This window comes from Scyliorhinus canicula, chromosome 4 (assembly GCF_902713615.1).
Source record: "Scyliorhinus canicula chromosome 4, sScyCan1.1, whole genome shotgun sequence".
Lineage (NCBI taxonomy): Eukaryota > Metazoa > Chordata > Chondrichthyes > Carcharhiniformes > Scyliorhinidae > Scyliorhinus > Scyliorhinus canicula.
This window is the reverse complement of record NC_052149.1, coordinates 195,464,669-195,488,870: the sequence shown is the minus strand read 5'-3', so window position 1 is coordinate 195,488,870 and position 24,202 is coordinate 195,464,669. Positions and strand designations below refer to the sequence as shown.

At 45.7% G+C, this 24,202-nt stretch overlaps 1 protein-coding gene across 4 annotated transcripts in view; it reads right to left on the bottom strand.

Moving 5' to 3' along the window:
• The window catches only part of LOC119965284 (rho GTPase-activating protein 26-like), a 243,658-nt gene that overhangs the window by 5,216 nt on the left and 214,240 nt on the right, over positions 1-24,202 (bottom strand). For 3 of the 4 annotated variants that reach the window (XM_038795809.1, XM_038795807.1, XM_038795808.1), the window contains 3 exons: positions 21,111-21,143; positions 14,724-14,834; positions 878-969 (listed from right to left, as the gene is read on the bottom strand). In XM_038795809.1, coding sequence (XP_038651737.1) covers positions 878-969; positions 14,724-14,834; positions 21,111-21,143 — 236 coding nt within the window. Of the gene's footprint in view, positions 1-877; positions 970-13,006; positions 13,212-14,723; positions 14,835-21,110; positions 21,144-24,202 lie in introns of those variants that run through there. The other variant, XM_038795810.1, reaches the window with a different exon arrangement.

Below are 24,202 nucleotides of genomic sequence, written 5' to 3'. Positions count from 1 at the left end.
CGGCACCTTCCCCAAGACCGATGCCAAGCTAACATGCCTATAGATTTCTGCCTCTCTCCTTTCTCGAATAGAGGAGTAATATTTGCTACTTTCCAGTCTGATGAAACCAGATTTCAGAATCTAGCAAATTTTGGAAAATGTACACCAACACCTCTACTACCTCATTAGCCACCTCTTTTAAGACTCTAGGATGAACTCCACCAAGAGCTGGAGACTTGTCAGGCAGCAGCTCCAATGATTTGTTCAGTACTTCTTTCCTAGTGATTGTAATTTCACTAAATTCCTCTCTTCCTTCCACCTCCTGATTTACAGCCATAACTGGAATGTTTCTGTATCTTCTATAGTAAAGACAGATGCAAAATACTCGTTCATTTCACTTGCCATGTCCTTATTATCTACTTTTATCTCCCTATTGTCACTCAGTAGATGACTAACATTCATGTTACTTACTCTTTTTAAATTTCTATAGAAACTCTTATTATCCATTTTTACATTTCGAGCTAGCATCCTCTCAGACTCCAATTTCTTTTTCCTGATTAAACTTTTAGTCATTCAGTGGTATCTAACAATTGTGAATGGGTAGTGTGGGAGGGACTGATCCAATAAACTGATTTTTGCACCAGTATAAAAGTTTATGCAAAACAGAAACCAAAGTGGTTGAGTATAATTTAGTAAAAGTTCACAATCATTTGCGCAATTTTGACCAATTATGCCTGGTTAATGCGGATTTAAAACCCAATGTATTATTCTGCTAAAGTACATATGTGTATTATTTTAAAGCCAAACTATAATTGCTGTTAAACAAGTTGAGATTTCATTTAGAAGTTTGTTTAAACAAACTCAACCTCCAATTTAACAGGATTTCCTTCACACTTACCATTCTCAAAAATGTCTCCAGCGCTGAAGGATAATTCAGAGTCATGCTCTGCTTTACATGCATACAAGGCTCGAGCTTTGCGACCCTGGGTACTGCAAAAGAAAAGAGATAGTAGAAGGAGGATTTACTTTAAAAAGTCATATAAATGATGGTCAGGTACTTCAGCAGGCCAGAACAGCTCCGTATACTGCTCACTGATCCTTGGTTCGATTTCTAATAATAATAATAATCTTTATTGTCACAAGTAGGCTTACATTAACACTGCAATGAAGTCTACAGAGAAGAAGGCAGGCAGGGGGTTTGGGTCTTCCAAACCTGATGTATTATTACTGGGCAGCGAATGGGGAGAAGGTACGGAGCTGGGTCAGAGGGGTTGACTCCCAATGGGTCAGAACGGAGGAGAGTTTGGGTAGGGGGTCCGGATAGAAGGCGCTAGCGACAGCGCCGCTCCAAAAGGCCCCGGGGAGATCCTCAGGGAGTCCAGTAGTAATAGCTTAGTTGAGAATTTGGAGGCTGTTTCGACAGTACTTTGGGTTGGGGGCAGGGTCAAGGGAAATGCCGATTCGGGGGAACCATAGATTTGAGCCAGGGAAGTGCGATGGAAATTTTCAGAGATGGGAGGAGAAAGGAATTAGGACACGAAAAGATTTGTTTCTTGGGGGTCGTTTTGCGGGATTGAAGGAGCTGGGAGCGAAGTATGGGCTGGAACAGGTGGAAATATTTAGATACATGCAGGTTCGAGACTTTGCCAGAAAGGTGATACAGAGCTTCCCAGTAGTGCCGGCTTCCACATTGCTGGAGGAGGTGCTGACGACAGGGACTGGAGAAGGGTTAATATCGGCGATTTACGGGGTTATTTTGGAGGAGGAGAAGGCACCGCTAGAAGGGATCAAGGCAAAGTGGGAGGAAGAGTTGGGAGAGGATATGGAGGAGGGGTTCTGGTGTGAGGTGCTCCGGAGGGTGAACGTCTCTACCTCATGTGTGAGGTTGGGGCTGATACAGTTGATGGTGATGTATAGAGTGCACCTTACAAGGGCGAGGATGAGCCGGCTCTTTGAGGGGGTAGAAGATGTATGTGAACGCCACGTTCATATGTTTTGGTCCTGTCCAAAGCTGGAGGATTACTGGAAGGAGATGTTTAGGGTAATCTCTAAAGTGGTGCACGTGAATCTGGACCTGGGCCCTCGGGAGGCCATATTCAGGGTGTTGGATGAGCCGGGGTTGGAAACGGTGGCGGAGGCAGATGTTGGAGCCTTTGTCTCGTTGATCGCCCGAAGGCAGATCCTGTTAAGAGTGGAGAGCAACCTCTCCACCCTGTGCCCTGGCGTGGCGGAGGGACCTGCTGGAATTCTTGACGCTTGAAAAGGTCAAATTTGAACTGAGGGGAAGGATGGAGGGATTCTACAATTCATGGGCGTTATTCATTATGCACTTTTGAGAATTGGATCACATCGAACATTGGGGGGGTTAGGGGCTGGGAGGAGAGGGACTGTATGTATTAATGGTAACTATGGGTGATTCCTGATTCCTCTGTCATTTGTTTACGTTAAAATGCGGGCTAATGTTTGAGGGTTTGGTGGGAGGATGGGATCGTTGTTATTGATATGGGGATTGGCATTATATTCGTTGCTGATTATTGTCTATTGTTGGGTGTAAGTTTGGGAGAAAATGTGAAAAAGGAGAATAAAAAAATATTTTAAAAAACCATTGCAATGAAGTTACTGTGAAAAGCCCATAGTCACCCCATTCCAGTGCCTTTTCGGGTACACGGAAGGAGAATTCAGAATGTCCAATTCATTTATCAATCGCATCTTTTGGGCCATGGAGGAGGAAACCAGAGCACCCGGAGGAAACCCACACGTTTGTAAGGGTGGGCTGCGAGTGTTAGGTTGTTGTTTGTCTAGTCAATGGGATAAATCTCCCAATTTTGGCACAAGCTCCCAGGTTAGTGAGAAAAATTAGCAGGGAAGTCCTAACCATGAATTTACAACTGAAACACAAACTAGTAATCACAAACGCTCAAAATGGCTAAGACATGCAACAAACTAGTTAGGGTACAGTAATCAAAATTTCAAAAGTGGGGGCAAGGGAGGGGAATGCAACGAGGCAGTGTTGGAGAATGAGTGTGATCTTGGGCGGAGAAGGGGGTCCATCTTGGATGGGCCCGGTTCAGCTCAAAATCAGAGGTGGAATTGGAATGGAATGATGGTGAACGATAGAGTGGAGTAGAGACGCAAACCTCCGGTAAGGTTCGTAACATGGAATATACGGGGAGTGAACGGGCTGGTTAAGAGGTCTTGGGTCTTCATGCACTTGAAGAGCCTGAAGGCAGTGGTGGTCTTTCGGCACGAGGCTCATCTCCGGGTGAAGTATCAGGTCAAGTTGAGAAAGGGATGGGTGGGTCAGGTATTCCACTCGGGGTTTGATTAAAAGTCGGGGGCGGTGGCCATCTTGCTGAGCAAAACGACGGGATTTGTCGGGGCCAAGGAAGTGCGAGACCCAGGTGGGAGGTATGTGATAGTGGGAGGGGACACCGGTAGTGCTAGTGAATGGTTATACGCTGAATTGGGACGATGTGGGGTTTGAGAAGGAGCTGCTGGGAATGATTCCGGATGTAGACACGCATTAGTTAATTAAGGGGGGTGATTTTAACTGCGTGCTGGAATCAACGGTGGATAGGACGAGCCGTAAGTCAATGGGAAGGTTGAGGATGGCAAAGGAGTTGGGAGGGTTTATGAAAAGGATGGGAATGGTGGATCTGTAGAGGTTTAGAACCCTGGGGAAAGGGAGTACTCCTTCTTCTCGCACATGTAGAAGGTATACTCTAGAATTGACTTTTCGTAGTGAGCCGAGTAGTGTTGATGGGGGTGGTGAGGGCGGAGTACATGGGAATCATGATCTCAGACCATGTGCCGCACTGGCTGACGGTTAGACGTTGCTCGAGGCAGAAGTAGAAGTAGGCTGGGATGAAGGTTGGATTCAGGGCTTTTGGCAGACAAGGGGTACTGTGAGAAGGTTCGGTCTGTGATCAGAGACGATGTGAAGTTGAATCAGAATGGGGAGGTATCAGCGGCCACATTTTGGGAAGCGTTGAAAGCGGTGATTCGTGGAGAGGTTATCTCGTTCAAGGTGCACAGGGACATGAGGAGGAGAGAGGAGCATGAACTGTTATTGGTCGAGAGAATTGGGATGGACAGAAAGTATTCGAGTACCTCCACCAAGGAGAGGTTGGCAGAGAGAAAAAGGTTACAGGGGCAATTTGACAGGTTGATGGCAGGGTAGACAGTGGGGCAGCTATGAAGGGTGAGGTGAATATGGACAGAAGGGAGAGGAGTGTCGGAACCGGGGAACATTAACGCTCTGTAGCCGTGGTCAGCACTGTTGTTTCACAGCGCCAGAAACCCGGGTTCGATTCCCGGCATGGGTCACTGTCTGTGCGGAGCCTGCACGTTCTCCCCGTGTCTGCCTGGGTTTCCTCCGGGTGCTCCGGTTTCCTCCCACATGTCCCAAAAGATGTGCTTCTTAGGTGAATTGGACATTCTGAATTCTCCCTCAGTGTACCCGAACAGGCACCAGAATGTGGTGACTATGGGCTTTTCACAGTAACTTCATTGCAGTGTTAATGTAAACCTACTTTTGACACTAATAAAGGTTATCATTATTATTAGTGAGGCATTTAGAGAATATTGCAAGAAGTTATATCGGGGCGAGCCGGGTGGTGAGAAAGGGGATACGAGGTGGTGTTTGGATGAGCTGGAATTCCCAAGGTTGGACGAGGAGAGGAGGCAGGTGCTAGAATCATAGAAGTTACAAGACCCAATGGGTCTGATACGAATAGCAGCAGGTCATCGGTGTACAGCGACACCCAGTGTACCCTACTCCCCCTCACAATCCCCTGCCACTCTACTGACCCCCTAAGGGTCATTGCCAAGGGCACTAGCGGCAGTGCAAGCAACGGTGACAGCGGACACCCTGCCTCGTTCCCCTATGCAACCCAAAACTACGTGAACTCATCTCATTTGTCTGTACACTCGCCACCTGGTAACCAGATAACTGCCACTCCACCCGGTTGAAAGCCTTTTCCGCATCCATAGAGATCACCATCCCACCCCTTCTACAGGGTTATGATCACATTTAATAGCTGCCTGATATTACTAGAAAGCTGCCTGGCCTTTGCGAAACCTGTTTGATCCTCAGCAACCATCCCCGGAACGTATACTTCCATCCTCCCAGCCACTAACTTGGCCAACACTTTCACATCCATGTTGAGCAGCGAAATGGGCCTATATGACAGTCCTTTCCCTTCTTTGGGATTCGCCTGATCGACCCGTGGTTCAGTGTCTCTCCTTCTCCAGCACCTTGCTAAACATCCCCACCAAATATGTTGCCAACTCTGTTGTGAACTCTTTATAGAACTCCGCCGGGTAGCCGTCTGGCCCCGGGACATTCCCCGACTTCATCCCTTTTATACTATCCATCACCTCTCTCAGTCTTAGCTGTTCCTCCAGCTCAGTAGCATTTGGTTAGTCCCAGGTTCTATTCCCGGCTTGGGACACTGTCTGCGGAGTCTGCACGTTCTCCCTATGTGTGCATGGGTTTCCTCCGGGTGCTCCGGTTTCCTCCCACAGTCGAAAGATGTGCAGGTTAGGTGAATTAGCCATGATAAATTGCCCTTAGTTTCCAAAAAGGATTGGGTTGGGTTACGGGGATAGGGTGGAGGAATGGGCATAAGTGGGGTGCTCTTTCCAAGGGCCGATGCAGACTCGACGGGCCGACCCTCTGGCGTCAACTTCTGCACTGTAAATTCTATGATTCTGAGAGTTCTATCTTTTATATCCTCCTGTTGCTTCCACACACTCATACCATCTCCCTCCTTTTGCAGGTACAGCAAGGAAGCTGCCAGAGCCATCTTTGGACTGGGCGGAAGAAAACAGCCAATAGCTCTGAGGAATTCTCGGGTGTACGTCTGGAAAATGTGTCACATTTTTCGGCAGCACCCTCCAGCACTGAAACACACCTCGGTGGGGATTAGTAATAGAAAGGCTTCAGGGTCACAAACTGGTGAGCACCTCACTTTTTCTGATCCACAAGCAGGAACATCCCAGGGATCAGGACCTCGGAGGATTGTTGGAAGTCCGGAATCTGATGAGCCCCAATCAGATGATGAGTCTCTGGGCTCGGCCATCCCTCAGTTGCTGGAACTCCAAAGGGAAAATAGAAAACATCGGGAAGGGATGTCCGCATCACTCCTCAAATTGCAAGGTCAACTGGAGGAGTCCAGCCTTCTGTCTGAGGACTTCACTCTGAGGCAGCCAGGTCAACACTGCGAGGGTGGCAGCCGCGGTGGAGACTTTGGTGCAGGACTTCTGCCCTGCCTTGGTGCAGAGCATGAACTCCATTGTGGAGAGTGTGAACTCCATGGTGCAGGTACTTTTGAGCATCCATGAGTGTTGGCGTAGAGGATGGGAGGTCTTCTGTACCTCATTCCAGTTGCCCCTCTATCCCAAGGAAGAAGCCAGGGGCACATGAGCACCCTTAGGAGTAATTGGTCCATAGCCTGGGGCCTTCCATCCAGGAGGCACTGGGAGTGCCTGGCCTATCTGACTCCCTCCCTCTCTGACCATTCCAGCTCCAACCTTGCAGACGGAGGAGGGCGATGCAGCCATGCTGCAGCACCCCGAAAGCACACCGTAGACCACAGTGACCCAGAGGACACCTTCCAAAGTCATCGCAGACAACAGGATGCGGCAGACTGAAGGCTGCCTCTACCTCTGCTGTGAAATTGGGCAGACACTGAGACGGAGGGGTGGATTTAGGAAGGTGAAGAGAGTTTAATGTCACCTAATGGCTACTAGTGCCGTCAGGCAATTGTAGATAGCGAGCACTTATGTAAGCATTAAACCATCTTTGACAATGTATTAAACCTCACTTTTTGCGCTCCATTAGTGTCTGTCTGCTCTCATTAGATCTCTCCACAGACCCGCTGTCTTAGCTCCCTGGTCGCTTACTTTTGAACTCCCCTTCAGAATTGAGTCTGCCAGGTTCCCATTTTTAAAAAGCTGTTGTAAAACCTGCCAGCTTAACGTCGCAATGCCAGGGGAAGATTGTCGAGCGTCAGGGGAAGTTACTGCGGGACGGCCCACTAATTATATAATAATGAATTCAAACAGTTTCCCCCACCTTTTCCCACAGGAACTGTATCACGCCAATGGAGGGGGCTGGGGACAATTAATGGCATGTGTGTGCAAGGCTCCTGGCCAAAGAGGACAATACATGTGTTGGGGTTTGGTGGAGGGCGGGTTGTAAGAGGGATGCAGGCAGGTGGGGGTTGTTGCCCTCTAGGTGTTTGGGAGCTGATGTGAGGAGTGAGGGATGGAAGTGATGCCAGGGGCACAGTGATGGTCACTCAACCGAGCTGCTCTAAGGAGGTTGTTCATCTTCTTTTGGCATTGCCTCCTGGCTACCCTGGGAAAGAGGGTGCCCTGCCTCTCTTCCACCAAGTCCAGCATTCTCTCAAGGTCTGGGTATAGGAACCGGGGGCTGGTCACCTTGCTGCCATCTTCTTGGCTGGAGAGTATGTAGGGCATAGAGTGCTTATAAGCAGCTCCAGCTCATCAAGCTCCCCAGCACCAATTCTGGCCCCTGTAAATGTGACGCCGGTGGGAATGAGAATTGTTCTATGTTCGTGTGGGCAGAGTGCCGGCTCATTAGCATATCCTGAATTGCTCCACAAATAGCCGCATCAACGGGAATGTGAACCTCATGCAATTCAGTCCCGACGTCAACATTTAATCTCCCAAACAGACCCATGTATGTATTAATAGTCAAATATGACTGAAACTCATCATTAGACTTAAGGTACAGGCAAATATTTTGCATGTCTTTTGCTCTATGTGTGATTTTAGTACATACGAGTACTAGACAATACCTGCAATAAACTGGTCTTCTGTTCTCGGGATCTGTACGCTGGCCTTATATCCTTGAATCAGATTGCCAGTTTCATTAAACACCTGAAGATAAAGTCATGGAGGTCTACAGCACAGAAAAGGTATTGTGGTTCATTATGTCTGCGCCGGTAAAAAAACAGCTACCTAACTATTCTAATCCCATTTTTCAGCACTTGGCCCATAGCCTTAGAATCATAGAAAGGTTACAGCACAGGAGAAGACCAATTGGCCTGTCTTGTCCATGCCAGCCCAAAGACACCCAGATGCCCTTTCTCATCTCACCTTCCTGCACTCGGTCCATAGCCCTGTATCGTACAGCAATTAAGGCGCACACCCAGAGGCAGCATGGGTGGTGCAGTGGTTAGCATTGCTGCCTCACGGCGCTGAGATTCCAGGTTCGATCCCGGCCCCGGCTCACTGTCCGTGTGGAGTTTGCACATTCTCCCCGTGTCTGCGTGGGTCTTGCCCCCACAACCCAAAGATGTGCAGGGTAGGTGGATTGGCCATGCTAAACTGCCCCTCAATTGGAAAAAAAGAATTAGGTACTCTAAATTCATTTTTTTAAATTATCATTTATTATTTCATGGGTGGGGCAGCAGTTTTATTGCCTGTACCTAATTGCCCTTGTGATGGTAAGCCACCTTCTTGAACTGATAAGGTCCATGTTCTGTAGGTACATCCACAGTGCTGTTAGGGAGACAGTTCCAGCAACAGTGAAGGAATAGCAAAATAGTTCCAAATCAGGATGGTTAGTGGCTTGGAGAGGAAATTGCAGATGCTGCTATTCCTATACATCTGCTATCCTTGTCTGTCTCGGTAGTAAATGTTACAAGTTTGCAAGGTGCTGTCAAAGGATCTTTGCCGAGTTGCTGTTGGTTTAACCCAAGTGCTGCTAAGAAGGCCAGTTTCACTTCACTACAATGTTGGGCAATTTTGTGCAGCTCCTTATACGTGAATGGCACCAACACACCACATTTGGGAATTATCTTTTCTCATAACTTTTTAATTCTATGCATGATTTCTCCAGTTGATACCGACTTAACGTTTCGCAGTATAGCAATTCAGGAATCATGCTGACTGATGCACCAGTGTCAAATTCCATGTTTACTAGAGCTCCATCCCAAGGTATGTGAACGACAATGCCCTGCAAATTTCTACTGGACGTTCTTGTATTTCTGATCATATGACTCTCAACTGATCCCTCATTGGCTTGATGCTGTTTGACAACCTTACGCAGTAACTGTTATTTTCTCCAGTGTATTCACCATTTACATTCTTTCGACAAGCCTGAGCAAGATCCTTCTTCTTGCAGTTGTGGCACTCTGTTTTTACAAATGGACAATTTTCTGCCCAGTGTTGGTCTGAGTATCAGTAACAGGACATTTTAGTACCTCTGCTACTAATAACTGTTGTTGTTAGGGCCTTCTGCTTACTCAGCTTCAGCTTATTTACTTCAGCAGACTTCAGCAGTCATTAACTCTGACTTCTTTTGGGCGGCATGTAGCGCAGTGGTTAGTACTGGGACTACGGCGCTGAAGACCTGGATTTGAATCCCGGCCGTGGGTCACTGTCCGTGTGGAGTTTGCACATTCTCCTCATGTCTGCGTGGGTTTCACCCCCACAACCCAAAGATGTGCAGGTGAGATGGATTGGCCACGTTAAATTGCCCCTTAATTGGAAAAAAAAACTCTGACTTCTCTCGAACCAATTTGACCATTAAAATTTGCTACAGGGTGCAAGGATCAAAATACGCTTCCATGCGTAATTACATGTTTCAACAAGAAAATAAATATTAAATTCAAAGGAAAAATTTGCTTTACAAAAAATATTCTTTTAGCATACAGTATGCATATGCATAATTACCATTAACAATCAAACTTCAGTGTGTAAGAAATTAAATAAAGTTGGTGCAGAATATGTGCAATTATTGTGAATGTTTTCCTTTTTTATGGTTCTCTTTTTAAAGAGTTAACTTTGCTTAGTGGTAGCCCCCTCAATCTCAACTATGAATCAGAAGGGCTTAGATTCAAGACCACTCCTGAACATAGTCTAAAACTAGTGTTAGGAAGTTGGAATGAAATGAAAAGTAAAGAATTGGATAAAAAATAAACTGATAGGGATTTAGTTGCACTGAGGAATTGTGACGTGCAGATTAACCTAATAGCAGGGTTAAACAGATTCTTTGTAAAGAAAAGTGGAGACTAACAGTCTAAAGACCTAGATCATCTAAAGACTTTGAAAAAGTCTCTATCGACTCTGTCTAAAGGGTAGAGGGGTCAATTACTAGGAGGCATAGGTTTAAGATGCGAGGGGCAAGGTTCAGAGGAGATGTACGAGGCACGTTTTTTTTTACAGAGGGTTGTGGGTGCCTGGAACATGCTGCTGGAGGAGGTGGTGGAAGCAGGGACAATAGTGACGTTTAAGGGGCATCTTGACAAATACATGAATAGGATGGGAATAGAGGGATACGGACCCCAGAAGTGTAGAAGATTTTAGTTTAGATGGGCATCATGGTCGGCGCAGGCCTGGAGGGCCGAAGGGCCTGTTCCTGTGCTGCACTTTTCTTTATTCTTTGAAGCCAAGCCCAGGTGCAAAGCAGGGCTTTCCCAGAAAATCAAGCTGTCGGCCAGAAAAGAAAGCGGTGGAAGCCTGTCCGTGTCAGACCACATAAATTCAGTGTTAAACTAGAAGAAAGGTTTCTAAAAGAATGCTAGCAGTAATTATTTGCCAGATTTGACTCAGTGCTAAAACCCATGGGATGTCGTTTTGGGGGGGAAAAAAGGTGTATTCTTGGAGTTTAGCAAAGTAGATATATTTAGATTGTGGGATAATTTAAGCAGAATATTTGGGTAACCATTATTGTAGTTAATTGTAAATGCTGGTGTTTACTATTCTCTTTCTTATGTGTTTTAAAACTTGATAAATGTTTTGTTATTTGAATAATTTAAACAATTTTCTTCACCAGAGGGCAGCATGGTAGCGCAGTGGGTTAGCCCTGTTGCCTCACGGCGCCGAGGCCCCAGGTTCGATCCCGGCTCTGGGTCACTGTTCGTGTGGAGTTTGCACATTCTCCCCGTGTTTGCGTGGGTTCACCCCCACAACCCAAAGATGTGCAGGATAGCTGGATTGAACACGCTAAATTGCCCATTAATTGGAAAAAAATGAATTGGGTACACTAAATTTATAAAAAAAACAATTTTTACTACTACTGGGCGGCCAATATAGCTATGATTAGAAAGTGAGCGATGGGAGGGGCGACGGCTTGGGAGCAGCTGGAGACGGTGTCATGTAAAGGTAGTCTGGGAGCTTTGATAACAGCAAATTTGCCGTTCTCGTTGACCCGTTACTCCACAAGTCCAGTGGTGGTGGCGACACTGCGGATCTGGGGACAGTGGAGGAGGTACAAGAAGATGGAGGGAGCATCGGTCTGGACTCCGATATGCAACAACCACAGGTTTGTCCTGGGTAGGATGGATGGTGGGTTCCAGAGCTGGCAGAGGGCAGGCATCAGAAGGATGGGAGATGTGTTCATAGATGGAAGCTTTCCCAGTTTGAAGGCGCTAGAGGACAAATTTAACCTGCCGCCAGGAAAGGCCTTTAAATATCTGCAAGTACGAGTCTTCCTGAAAAAACAGGTAGTGGCCTTTCCGATGCTGCCGCCACTGAGGATACAGGACAGGGTGGTCTCCGGCACCTGGGTGGGGGAGGGGAGGGTGTCGGATAGCTACCAGGAACTACAGGAGGCGGAGGAAACCCCGGTGGAGGTGCTCAAGGGCAAGTGGGAGGAGGAGCTAGGTGAAGAGTTGGAAGTGGGTCTGTGGGCAAAGGTCCTAGGCAGGGGTAATTCCTCCTCATCACGTGCCAAGCTCAGTCTAATTCAATTTAAGATGTTCCACCGGGCACACATGACGGCAGCGAAAATGAGCAAGTTTTTTTGGGTAGAAGACAGGTGCAAGGGCAGCCCTGCAAACCATGTCCACATGTTTTGGGCATGCCCGGAGCTTAGAGAGTTCTGGCAAGGGTTCGCGAGGGCAATGTCCAAGGTGCTTAACACACAGGTGGTGCCGAGTCCAGAGATAGCAATCTTCGGAGTGTCAGAAGACCCGGGAGTTCAGGGGTCGAAAGAGGCCGATGTCTTGGCCTTTGCCTCCGTAGTAGCCCGGAGACGGATTTTATTAATGTGGAGGGACTCGAAGCCCCCCGAGTGTAGAGACTTTGGTTAACGACATGGCTGGGTTTCTCAGCCTTGAGAAAGTAAAGTTTGCCTTAAGAGGGTCTACGGCAGGGTTCTCTCGGAGGTGGCAGCCGTTTGTCAACTTTCTTGGGGAAAATTAAAATGTCAGCAGTAACAGCAATCTGTGGGGTGGGGTGCTTCATTGGGATAGTGTGGGAAGACTGGGTCATGTGGGATGATGCCTATTTAATTGTTATTGTATATTCTCTTTCTACACTATGTTAATGTTCACTCTAGTTTGTTTTGTTATTATTGTTACTCCTGTTTTATTATGAAAAATTCTGCAAATCCTTAATAAAAATACTTTAAAAAAAAAACAATTTTCTTCACCAGGTGTCATCTCTTTTCTCATTTTTCAAAATCACAAAAATAAACAGTTCATTCAAGTTTCCCTGCTGAGATTTGGGATGCCCTCGCAATGAACATAATTGGAGTTCAAAACACTAGCCTTCGTTTCAATTTCAATGCAATACTGAAGGAGTCTTGCACAGTTGAAGATGTCACCGTTTGGATGGATAATTATTGATCAGAGGTCCCACCTGCATTTTCAATCCCAAATGAGGTGGAGGTTATTCTGCAGCTCTGGTCTATATTTTGTAATATTTTAATTATGCTAGTGGTCAGGGCAAAAATTATAGACATGTGTGAGAATCTCAAACAGTGACGACATGACTTTTTAAAGAACCATATTGAGATTGTAAGACATCAGTGACTATCAATTTGCATAACCCTGTTCTGCATGGAAAGAAAATGAATAATGAATACAATAACCAATACAAGATTACCATGAAAATAATCTTGCCTAAAATTGTAAAATATGATATGTGCATGTGTACAGAGCCAAACTGATGAAATATTGGACATTCTTAATCAAAGGACTGGAGTACATGGGTGCGTAGGGCAACACTCATTGAACGTTTTCACTCTGTATTTATTTTTATTCAATCTAGGATTTCCTGGATGTTGTAAATGAAATACTCTGGTCTACACTTAACAGCCAAACCATCAGATTTACAGTTAGGTGGGTGCAGATAGCTGTGAGACAAGATCCTTCTTATGGGAGAGATAGCATCAAGAGACTTCAGCTCATGTTTGCGACCTTGTTTCTGTACTGAATATTGTATTACCAGAATCTCTGATCTTTTGAGTAATTCTGGAAACAATGGAAAAGGCTGACAATTACATAATGTAATTACAATTACATAAAAACAAGTGTCAAGCAGAAAGGGTCATACGGCCTTTGCAATGACATGCTAATGACTTATTAGAAATTGAAAGTTAGTTATTTAGTACAGCGAAGAGGTCTGCTGACAGCCATTGAGATTAATAGCCATTGATCAATGGTGAAACAGTAACTATACTTGGTGCTTGTACACCTGAACCCTTTGTTTCCTCATAAACATTTACATGGTTTGGCAGAGAATACCAAGAGTGATAATGATACTATATAATTAATCATTACAGACCTTAACAAAATTTTTAATATACTTTATAATGAGGATATGCTTTCTTTAAATTGAAAATACAATGCAGATAATTACTAATGAAATAGTAATACATTTCCAAAATTATTTATCTTGCAATACTTAATCAAGACTTTCCAATCTGGATATGCAAATCTTATTGCTTGATTAAATTTGCCACATTTAACCAGCAAGCTAAAACAAAAAAATTGCATTTACTGACAAGCTATTTTGCATTTATACCAGGTATCATTCCTCTACCAAGTCAATATCTTGCACTGAAGAAATAGTCACAACTATTAAAGGGCCACATACATTTGAAAAAAAAAAACATAAATTCTGCTTAAAAGAAAATCTAACTCTTAAAACTGATTTTTAAATAGCTACAGAAAGAACCGCATAGTCGTAAATTAATAACACAAGGTTACCGTTGTGAAAAAAAATCAACATCAAATTGAATTAGACTCAGAGGTCCAGATTTTCATCATGTTGACATGCCTCTCTATCATGGTGAGAATAGCGCAAGTGGCTGAAAATCCCAAGTCCCAGAGCATGGCAATTTCAATTTTCATGTTGTCTATTTTATGTAGATAGCTGACCATATAGATCATCACCTACTTCCACAGAAGTGGGATTCTGGTAGCCTTGAAGTGTGTAATCTGAGGTATGCAGATTTGAGTCCCAACAGTGCAGGAGGAGGCCATTTGGCCCATTGAGTCTGCACCAACCCTCCAAACGAGCACTCTACCTCTGCCCTATCTCCACAGCCACGCATATTGATTATGAACAATCCACCTAACTGGCACAACTAAGTGCAATTTAGCATGGCCAATCCAAACAAATTCACAAAGTTTATTGGATTGGAGGAATGTTTTATTCTTTATTTTTAAACTTTGTACACTGTCGGGCCTCCCACCTAGTCTGCCTCCGTAGCCGACCTCCTTCTCAGTTCTTTCCAGGTCGCCCACCCAAATTTCTAACCCAGCCTCTTCCCCGACCCAAACAAAAATCCAATGTCTGTGTTGCCATTTTTAAAGATTGGATTCACAGAATTATCCTGTCAATGTGCACCCAACCCAGAAGTGAAAACCTGAGCCCTGACGTATGCACACATTAACAAAACTGTAAAACCTTTTGAAGGAGGGTTGGGTTTCTCCTCACACACCGAAGAAATTAACAGTTAAAAAAGAATTGTACCACACCTGGCAGTGGAGGAGTCGCTGGAAGTTGAGGAAACAGGTACTGGACTTGAAGGTGCTGAAACCATGGGCAGCGAGGGTGATGTTGGTGAGCTGGGACTGGGAGGGAGACGACTAGAAATTCAATAAGTAGTGTTAAAAACAGAAAGAAAATTAAACAAAAATGACAAAAAATAGAGATGATAATTCTAGGATTAGTTCAGAGATCTAGGGTTGGCATGCCATATTAAGGATTTATTTGTGAACTTTTGAACATTTTTGCAACACTTCTCAACATGGTTGGAAACAAGACTTCTTTCAATCGTACACCAAACTCCAAATAAGCAGAAACATATCACAACACAGAATTATAGTTGTATTCAATCACATTTTGGTAGAATTTCTGATTCAAGAAAATATTACCAAGACCTGGTGCTATAACTTTTAACGTCCATTACTCGAACCACTAAGTTAATGCATCAAATGGAAGAATTAGGAAAAACTGATTTGGGATCTTTTTCTCATCGCTTAATATAGCTGCATAATTTCCTGTCCACCAGTTTGCGATCAGCATCATTGACAGCAATGCAATGTCGATGTTGAATACCTCTTTGCCAACTGCTGACTCAAATGCTGATTATTCTCAAGGGTACAATAAGGCAATCCAAAGTCAGATTTCTCCCAGCAGAGAAGAAAATACTTGGGGAAAGAGATTGCGCAACAATGAAGGATGAGAAAGAAGACAGCTTCCACTGGCAGCATTAATAGAACATAGAACAGTACAGCACAGAACAGGCCCTTCGGCCCTCGATGTTGTGCCGAGCAATGATCACCCTACTCAAACCCACGTATCCACCCTATACCCGTAACCCAACACCCCCCCCCCCCCCCCCTTAACCTTACTTTTTAGGACACTACGGGCAATTTAGCATGGCCAATCTACCTAACCCGAACATCTCTGCACAACCATTAACCTTTTTGAATTCAGACAGCTTTCTCCTCAGCCTGGTGTCCTGGCAATCTATTCAGGAAAATGCAAGCAAAATGACTTAACTGGCATATTAAATAGGCCAAAACAGCCAAAGCATGATGCGATCACTGGGAAAATTGAGGGTCATGCAGTATTAACAAGAGACTACCCAATCAGCAGAAATAGTTCATCTTTATCTACCCTATCAATTCTTCTTAATAACTTGAAAAGATTTGATTGAACCACCTCTCAATTGCCTACATTTCACGGAATATAATCCTAGTTTGTGTAATCTCTCACCATAATTTAACCCTTGGATCTTGATATCATTTTGGCTAACCTATGCTGAACTCCTTCCAAGGCCAATATATTCTTCCAAAGGTGTGGTGCCCGGAACTGGGGCGGGATTCTCCAACCCCCCACCGGGTCGGAGAATCGGCGGGGGGGGCAGCGTGAATCCCGCCCTGCCGTCTCCCGAAGTCTCCGGCACCAGAGATTTGGCGGGGGCAGGAATCACGCCGCGCCTGTCGGCGGGCCCCCCATAACGATTCTCCGGCCGCGATGGGCCGAAGTCCTGCTGCTGTCATGCCGGTCCCGCCGGTGGGAATCAAACCACCTACTTTACTGGCGGGACCAGGTGGCGCGGGCGGGCTCCGGGGTCCTTGGGGGGGGGGGGGGGAAGAGCGATCTGGCCGGGGGGGGGGGGGGGGGGGGGGTGTGCCCCCACGGTGGCCTGGCCCGCGATCGGGAACCCACTGATCGGCGGGTGGGCCTGTGCTGTGGGGGCACTCTTTTCCTTCCGCGTTCGCCATAGTCTTCACAAGATAGTAAGCCACCTTAAAATTGTGACGGGTGTTTATATTCTCATTGGTTGCCGTTCTCAAAATAAACGAGAAGCTATTGATGAAGGATGAAGAAAAGTAGCTCATTGGCAGCTTTCCAAAGATCTAAATCATAGATTGCACAAAGAAGAGCACAGACGAATGGAGAAAGAATCAAGTGAAAAGTGTTAAGAAATTGAAGTGTGGATGACTTAATATACCTTGGAAGTTGCATGGGCTGCAAGAACAAGATAAAGAGAAACACTGCTTTTGATGGATAATGATACCAAGGTGATGAATGAAAGACATTGTAAAACAAATGAGAATCTAAGAGATTGGATGTCTTTGAAATGAGCATCACAAGGAGGAATCTATGTAAAATAAGTCAAGAGCTGTAGATAAATGCCAAGAAAGAAATATGTGGCTAGGAAATCAGGTCCGGGTCTGGGAAAATGCAAGAGAGAGCAACAAAAGTGAATAGTCTGAAGAAAAATGGAAATCAAGTTTAAGAGAGCAGCAGAACCTATTCAACACAGATCTTTCTGAAAGAGAAATGGTAATTAATTAGGCAATATAAATAAAAAAGCACAATACTGCAGCTGGAAGAACCCTGAAACATAAATAGAAAATGTTTCAAACATAGCAAGTTGAGCAGGTCTGCGGCGAGTACACAAGACAATGTTTTGTTAAGTTACTGTGGAAACAAGAGTTCACATCCAATGTCTTGGCTGTCAATGGAGCAGAAACAATGAGTTAAAACAATTTTCTACTGAGCATGGAATGCAAGTGAGCCTAAGGCAAGGATATCTTCTCAGGTAAAGGGCGGTATAGAATGTTTAAAAATCTCTCAGCTATGCATGCGATAGGTTGGAATATATTAAAATGTGCACTTGTGTTAACGCTAACAAAATGGTGGGAAGGGCTAAAGAGGGCAATATAACGAAGATAATAAAATTATCTTTTAGATAAAAGTGAGATGATCTAAGAGCATTTTGATACCACTTTTAAGTCTTTGATGTACCATGATTTATTAGTGCTATGCATGGAATGCGGAGATCGAAGGGATAATTACGAAGTATGTGAGACTGTATGCTGAGCATATACTGGAAATGTGTCTGAGCATACACAATGGAATCACAATGTATGATGTCTCAAAAAGACCTGACCGTGCACATATTGATACTCTAGTTTAAAGTAACACAGCCAATTAAAACAAGGAAGTAGTTCACTCCAACAAAGACCAATTCTGTAGCAAAGGTGGAATTTAAAGACCTCTGCTATGCAAAATAAGGCATAGCAGTGAACATGCTGGTTTTCTAGCACTTACTGGTGTTAGGCCGCCATTTTGAACGGCCTCTTGATCCCAGCGTTCAGAAACAGGCCTCCCCCCATCTGACAAGAGTAGAACCCCCAAACCCCTCATTAAAGAGGGGCATCATCTACCTCCACCACAGGATTAACAGGTCAACCCCCTCAACCAAACCACAAACATGTGAGGGTGACCCAGCACCCCCCACCCACACACTCCCAGCAGCTAAGTGCTTTCACTTCCTCTTTTCTAAGGGCAGAGAGCACTTAGCATTTTGAAGTGGCCAGTATCTGTCAATCAGAACAAGAATGCTTATAAACATTGTGGATCATTAGGATTAATGGAGGATACTTCAGATGTATTCAAGCGTGAAAGGGAAGATAAATAAACACGCCTCCTGGCAGCTGTGTTTAAACCATTAAGCTGTCAATCAAAGAATAGTTAATGGTACTACACTGTGAAACTGAGAGAATGGATCTCAAGGGATTTCAAGGATTTTCAAGTGACACTTCAAAAGCAGCAGTTTTAAAAGCATAGGGCTGAGGGAGTTAATGTGAGGAAAGGGAAAGCCTTCCTGGCCTTAATCTTGAGCAGGAAGAACGCTCTGGCCGACAGGGCGGGTCTGGAGACTGGGGAGGGGGTCTGCCATCCGCCGCTGAACCCATTTTTGGGCTGACGTGTGATTATCTGCCTGATCGGGATTCCCTATCTTAGCAGTGGAGAACGGAGAATCCCAGCCTAAATGTCACCTTTTGGTCGCTCCACAAATGCTGCATGAGTGTTACTCATACTTCCAGTTTTTGTTTCAAATTTCCAGCATCAACAGTACTTTGCTCATTGCGTACGGAAAAGTTTGGTATCAGCTGAGGGGACAAAGTGAGTAACTAAAGTAACAGCATTCATGCAGCAACAGAGCTGATGACAGTAAAAATATAGCAATAAGCATGGAACAGAGAATGTGTGCCAAATGGGAAATGGGCAAAACTCAGACAGTTTATCTGCACAAAGGAAGAGCAAACTGGAAGCCAGAAAACAAGCAAAAGGAAGCACACAAAAGTAGTATTGGGTGGATTTGATGGTCAATCCAATGATGAAGATGGTGTAATTAAAGTCATAACTTTCTCCAACTTCCAAAAAAGTGTTCATCAATTATCTATTAACTGAAAGACAAATCTGTAAAGTAATTGTAAATAAACAAACAAATTTCACATTTTAATCTAATAAATTTTATGTTAAATTTATTTTAAGGCACCTGTTGAAATGATGAATAGCTGAATAATTTAAAATTAGATTCGGGTATAAAGATTTGAAAAATGTCCTTCAATCTTCTGTTTATATAAATGCTGGTCAAAATAACCTGCCATCAATTTAATTAACAATTAGTTACCAATTTGTCAGAATTAAGCTGAACTTCCAAACGAATAACTTTGAACATCTTCCGACAATTACATTTAATATTAGGGCAATATTAGATCGTCTTTTGTGGGCACCCTAAATCAATCTTTAACCTTGAGGTTTCCAAGGTTGGCTTGAGTCCCCACAGTTCCTTGTGGATTCTGCCAGGGCATGTTGTTATGGATATCAAAAACACACATTTTCCAAAATTTTTGTAAGCTTATAAAGGTTTAAAGTTGGCAATGTTGATGCAAAAATTTAAAATAAGCAGCTGATCATTGCTTTTGTTGTAGGACACAAATCTTCACATGGTCAATTTCTGACTTATCCCATATGTCTGTTCAAATGTTTAGAATTGGGAATTCTGGAAAGAAAGGGGAAACAGGATAGAAACATAAAGGGCGCGATTCTCCGCAAATGCGGAGAGTCGTGAAGGCTGGCGTGAAACTGGCCGTGTTTCACGGCAGCCTCTGCGCCCCCTCCCGGGACCCGATTCTGCTCCCCGGTCAGGGCTAGCAGCGGGGCCCCGTGAACCTCGGCATCGCAGGCTTAACGGCGGCTGACGCGCACGATGACGTCAGCCGCGCATGCGCGGATTGGATGGCTCCAACCCGCGCATGTGCGGATGACGTCATCGCGCATATGCGTCCAACCCGCGCATGCGCGGACCGTTATGCCCCTCAGCCGCCCCGCGGACTGATCCAGCGGGGCGGCGGAGGAACAAAGGGTTCGGACCCGCTGCCCGCGATCGGTGCCCACCGATCGCGGGCCCATGCCAATCGGTGCCATGGTTCTCGAGAACGGCACTTTGCGGCCGTTTTCACGAACTGTGAGAGCAGGTGTGTTGGAGTTCGTGAAAACGGCCGTAAAGGCCTGGGAACTCGGCCCATCGGATAGGGGAGAATCGCTGCTCGCCGTAAAAAAACGGCGAGCAGCGATTCGTGTCGTGGGGCGGCCGTGGGAGAGGGGTAGAATAGCGGGAGGTCGGGAAAAATGTCGGGAAGGCCCTTCCGCTATTCTCCGACCCATCGTGGGGGGCGGAGAATCGCGCCCAAAGTGTCACTTTAGTGAACTAATGTGACCCAATTTTTCACCAGCCAGTAAATCAGATTATATTATCAGTGGCATTAATATATCTAAGAGTCAACATATACTTACCCTGCATAGTTAGGCTCCTAACTAGTTGATTAAGATTAGCTTTTGACTAATAGCCTCTTTGAGGTCAAGAAACAAATAGTAATTCAGTTCACCTTTTTGGCAGAAGTGGAACAGTTTTATTTCCCAATAAACACATAGCAAAGTGTCTAATGCATTTCCATAGCTGTTACACAACATATGAAAATGGTGACCATTGCAAGGTACATCAATTTATTGGCAATAAAAACAAGGAACAATAAACAACATGCTGTAATAATGAAATTAAAGCTCTGCAGGGTAATTGATGCTGAGGGAAAATATATTGGAACCAACAAACAGGGCTCAATTCCTTTAGAGGCTCAAATTTGCCATATAATTGTCAGAAGCTATAGTTTTTAAATGAAGGATAACTAGAAATCCACAAAACTATTTAGCTCAAACTGGAGGACATTGATTAGTTTTGGATTCAGCAATTTTTCTTGTACTTTCTATTTTTTTAAGTCTTCTTGTAACCTAAATCAATCTCAATCAAGATGACAATTGAGTTTAGCTCTACAGTTAACCAATATGAGATGCTGTGTTGTGACTCAGTTCATGTATACCAAAAGATCTATACTAAAAGATCCAGAAATCACAATGTGGAGAATTGTGGTCATGCTACAATTCCATTGCACATCTTATTGGCGACTCAGGTTTTAGCACACTACGCCATTATTGTAGAATTCTTAATGCTGGTGGAATTACAGACTCCATTAATGATAAAATGCATATATACATACCTACTGAGACTGGGTTTTCTTTTGGGGTTTAACCTGTAAACATTAAGACAGATATACTTAGTCAACTACATTTCCTTCATTTAGTAAATCAGGTTTGGATTCATGTCGAAACAATCTTTATTTGCATAAGAGGTAATACCTGTGCATACCGCTTGTCCATGCCACTTGATTAGTGTCACAATGAGCAATTCACGCTTTAGGTTAGCCCACCCAAGGCACAAAAAAATTCACTGTATGCAGCTACTGGTAAAATGCCATCTTAAGTAGCATTGGATGCTTTCATGGTATTAAAATCGATAAAGCTCAATTTAGAATAATATATTACAATCATAAAATTCCAATTTTCATAACTGGCTCATGAAACCATATCCTTTATCATCAGAAATTGCCGCTGTGTATGAGGTTTTGCATTTGGTACTAAAAAATAGAGCCACATAAATGATAAAAATTAATTCTGAGGCCTCAAATAATATGTAGGGTGGGATTTTCCAACCTCCCAGCTGTGTGTTTCTCGGCGGCAGGAGGTGGCACGCTGTTCATTGGCGGAGGAATTCTCTGCTTCCACTGCCGTCAATGGGAATTTCCATTGAAGCCACCCCATGCCACCGGGAAACCTGCAGGAGAGGGTGTGATGCCGGCAGGACCAGAGAATCCCGCCGGCAATGAACGCCCGGAGAATTCCGGCCATAGAGTATAAAGTCACCATCTTTCTTCCAAAATCAACTGGCAACATTCAGGATTAGCACTCCTCTAACAGGTGATGTCCTTCAAAAGCCACATGATGTGGGAAGTCAGCATGAAGGCAAATCATGAGTCTTGGTTTTCAAGAATGGACATGTGCATGACTTCCAAATTTTGAATCCAGTTGCCCGCAAATGATTATCACGCTTCAAGAAATTATTACTCTTTTTTCAGAAGCTGCAAAGACTGCTAATCTTTAAATACCCTCATTGATCTGTCAATTAAACTGTGAACTCAGAACCCCCTTCTATGATGATTGTAACTTTTGAACCTCAGCCAAGGATTTACAATAACATATTGATAGCCCTTTCCAAGAACTCCCATGTTCGAATGCCTCCGTTCAGGATTCTGCCACTGCCAGAGTACTAGAACAGCTCTCAAAGTCACAAATAACACTATATGTAATCACAATAACAATAAATTATATGTCCTTGTATTTTTTGACGTACATGCAGCCTTTGGCATGAATGGCAATGCCATCTTCCCCAATGCCTGTCTGCCATTGTCCAGCTGGGTGGGAATATATTTGCGTTGTCCTATACTTACCTATCTAATCATACCCAGATTATCATTTACAATAGCTTCACTTCCCGCTCCTGCACTGATGCCTCAAATATCCCCCAAGGATCTATCCTTTGTCTCCAACTAATTCTCAATTACTTGCTACCTCTCAGCCACATCATGTCCGTTTCCAAATGTATAGTGCTTACACTAACTTTACTTGACGACCACCTCCACTGTCTCCAAATTGTGGGACAATTGTCTGGCGTGCTGTACTGCTTGAACATAGATTACTAATTAAATATTGGGAAGAACTGATCCATTGGATTTAATACCCCCCCCAACAAACTCCATTCCCTAGCATTGAATATATCCCTTTCCCTATCAAATATCTGAGGCCGAATCAGACTTTTCATAACCGTGGTGTCATATTTGACCGCGAGATGAGTTTCCAACCACATACTTGCGCCATCATCAAGACTGCCAACTTCAATTATTTGGCTGAGCTTTACGCTAATTTATCACGAGTCTCAGTTTCATATTTTGGGCGTAATTCTCCGCTCCCGGGGAAAATCGGGAGGGCCGTCGTGAACTCGGCCGAGTTTCACGACGGCCTCGGAGGCCGCTCCTCGCCCCTATTCTCCCCTCCCGGCGGGGCTAGGAGCGGTGCTCCGTAACTCTCGGCCGCGGGGGTGTCACGCCAAGAATGACGCGGCCGGCGCGCCTAATGACGTCAGCTGCGCATGCGCAGGTTGGCCGGCTCCAACCCGCGCATGCGCGGCTGACGTCATGACGCTGACGGCACGAACCCATGCATGAGCGGTGGCCGTCTTTCCCCTCAGCCGTGGTGGCTTGATCTTGCGGGGCGGTGGAGGGGAAATAGTGCGTCCGATTTGGACGCCGGCCTGACGATCGGTGGGCACCGATCGCGGGCCTGTCCCCTCTCGAGCACAGTCGTGGTGCTCTTTCCTTTCTAGACCACCTACAAGCCCCAAAAAGGCTCCTCACTCCCGTTTCACGACGGCAGCGACCAGGTGTGTTTGCCGCCGTCGTGAAACGGCCGCGAATGGCAGGTCGCTCGGCCCATCCGGGTCGGAGAATGGCCGTTCGCCGTGAAAAACGGCGAGCGCGATTCTTCCGAGCCGGGGGGGGGGGGGGGGGGGGGGGGGGGGGGTTGTGGGGGGGGGGGGGGGGGGGGGGGGGGGGGGTGGGTGGGAAAGAGAATCGCAGGGGGCGCCAGGGGGCCGTAAAATTTGTCGGGGGGCCCTCCCACGATTTTCCCACCCGGCGTGGGGAGCGGAGAATCGCAAAGTCGCCCGACTTTTGCGACGGCCCGACACGGCCCAGTTCCCGACGTATTCACGGCCGGGAAATGGGCTAGGAACGGGGCCGCGTCAATCACGTGCACGATGATGCCAGAACGCGACGACGACACGAACACGCCCACGTGACGCCGCCCGACTCCGTAAAAAGGCGCGGGCGAGCACAGAAACTGTAGGCCAGGATGTCGGAGCTCAGGAGAGCAGCCCTGCGATTCGTGGAGGCTGACGTGGAGACGCTGCTCGAATCAATCGAGCAGACGAGGGGCATCATCTGCCCGCGTAGAGAGCATTGCCACCCTGCCAGCGCGGTGCGCCAGGCCTGGCGTGAGGTGGCTGCTGCCGTCAGTGCTGTGGGGCAGACCCCTCGCTCTGCAGAGCAATGTCGGAAAAAGATGCACGACCTCACCAGGGCTGCCAGGGTAAGTGCCAAGAGGGTGCCCCCGGATCACAACCATCCCCCCCCCCCCCCCCCCCCCCCCCCCCCCCCCCCCCCGGCACGGGGGGTGGAGGGGGATTGGGGCAGAGTGA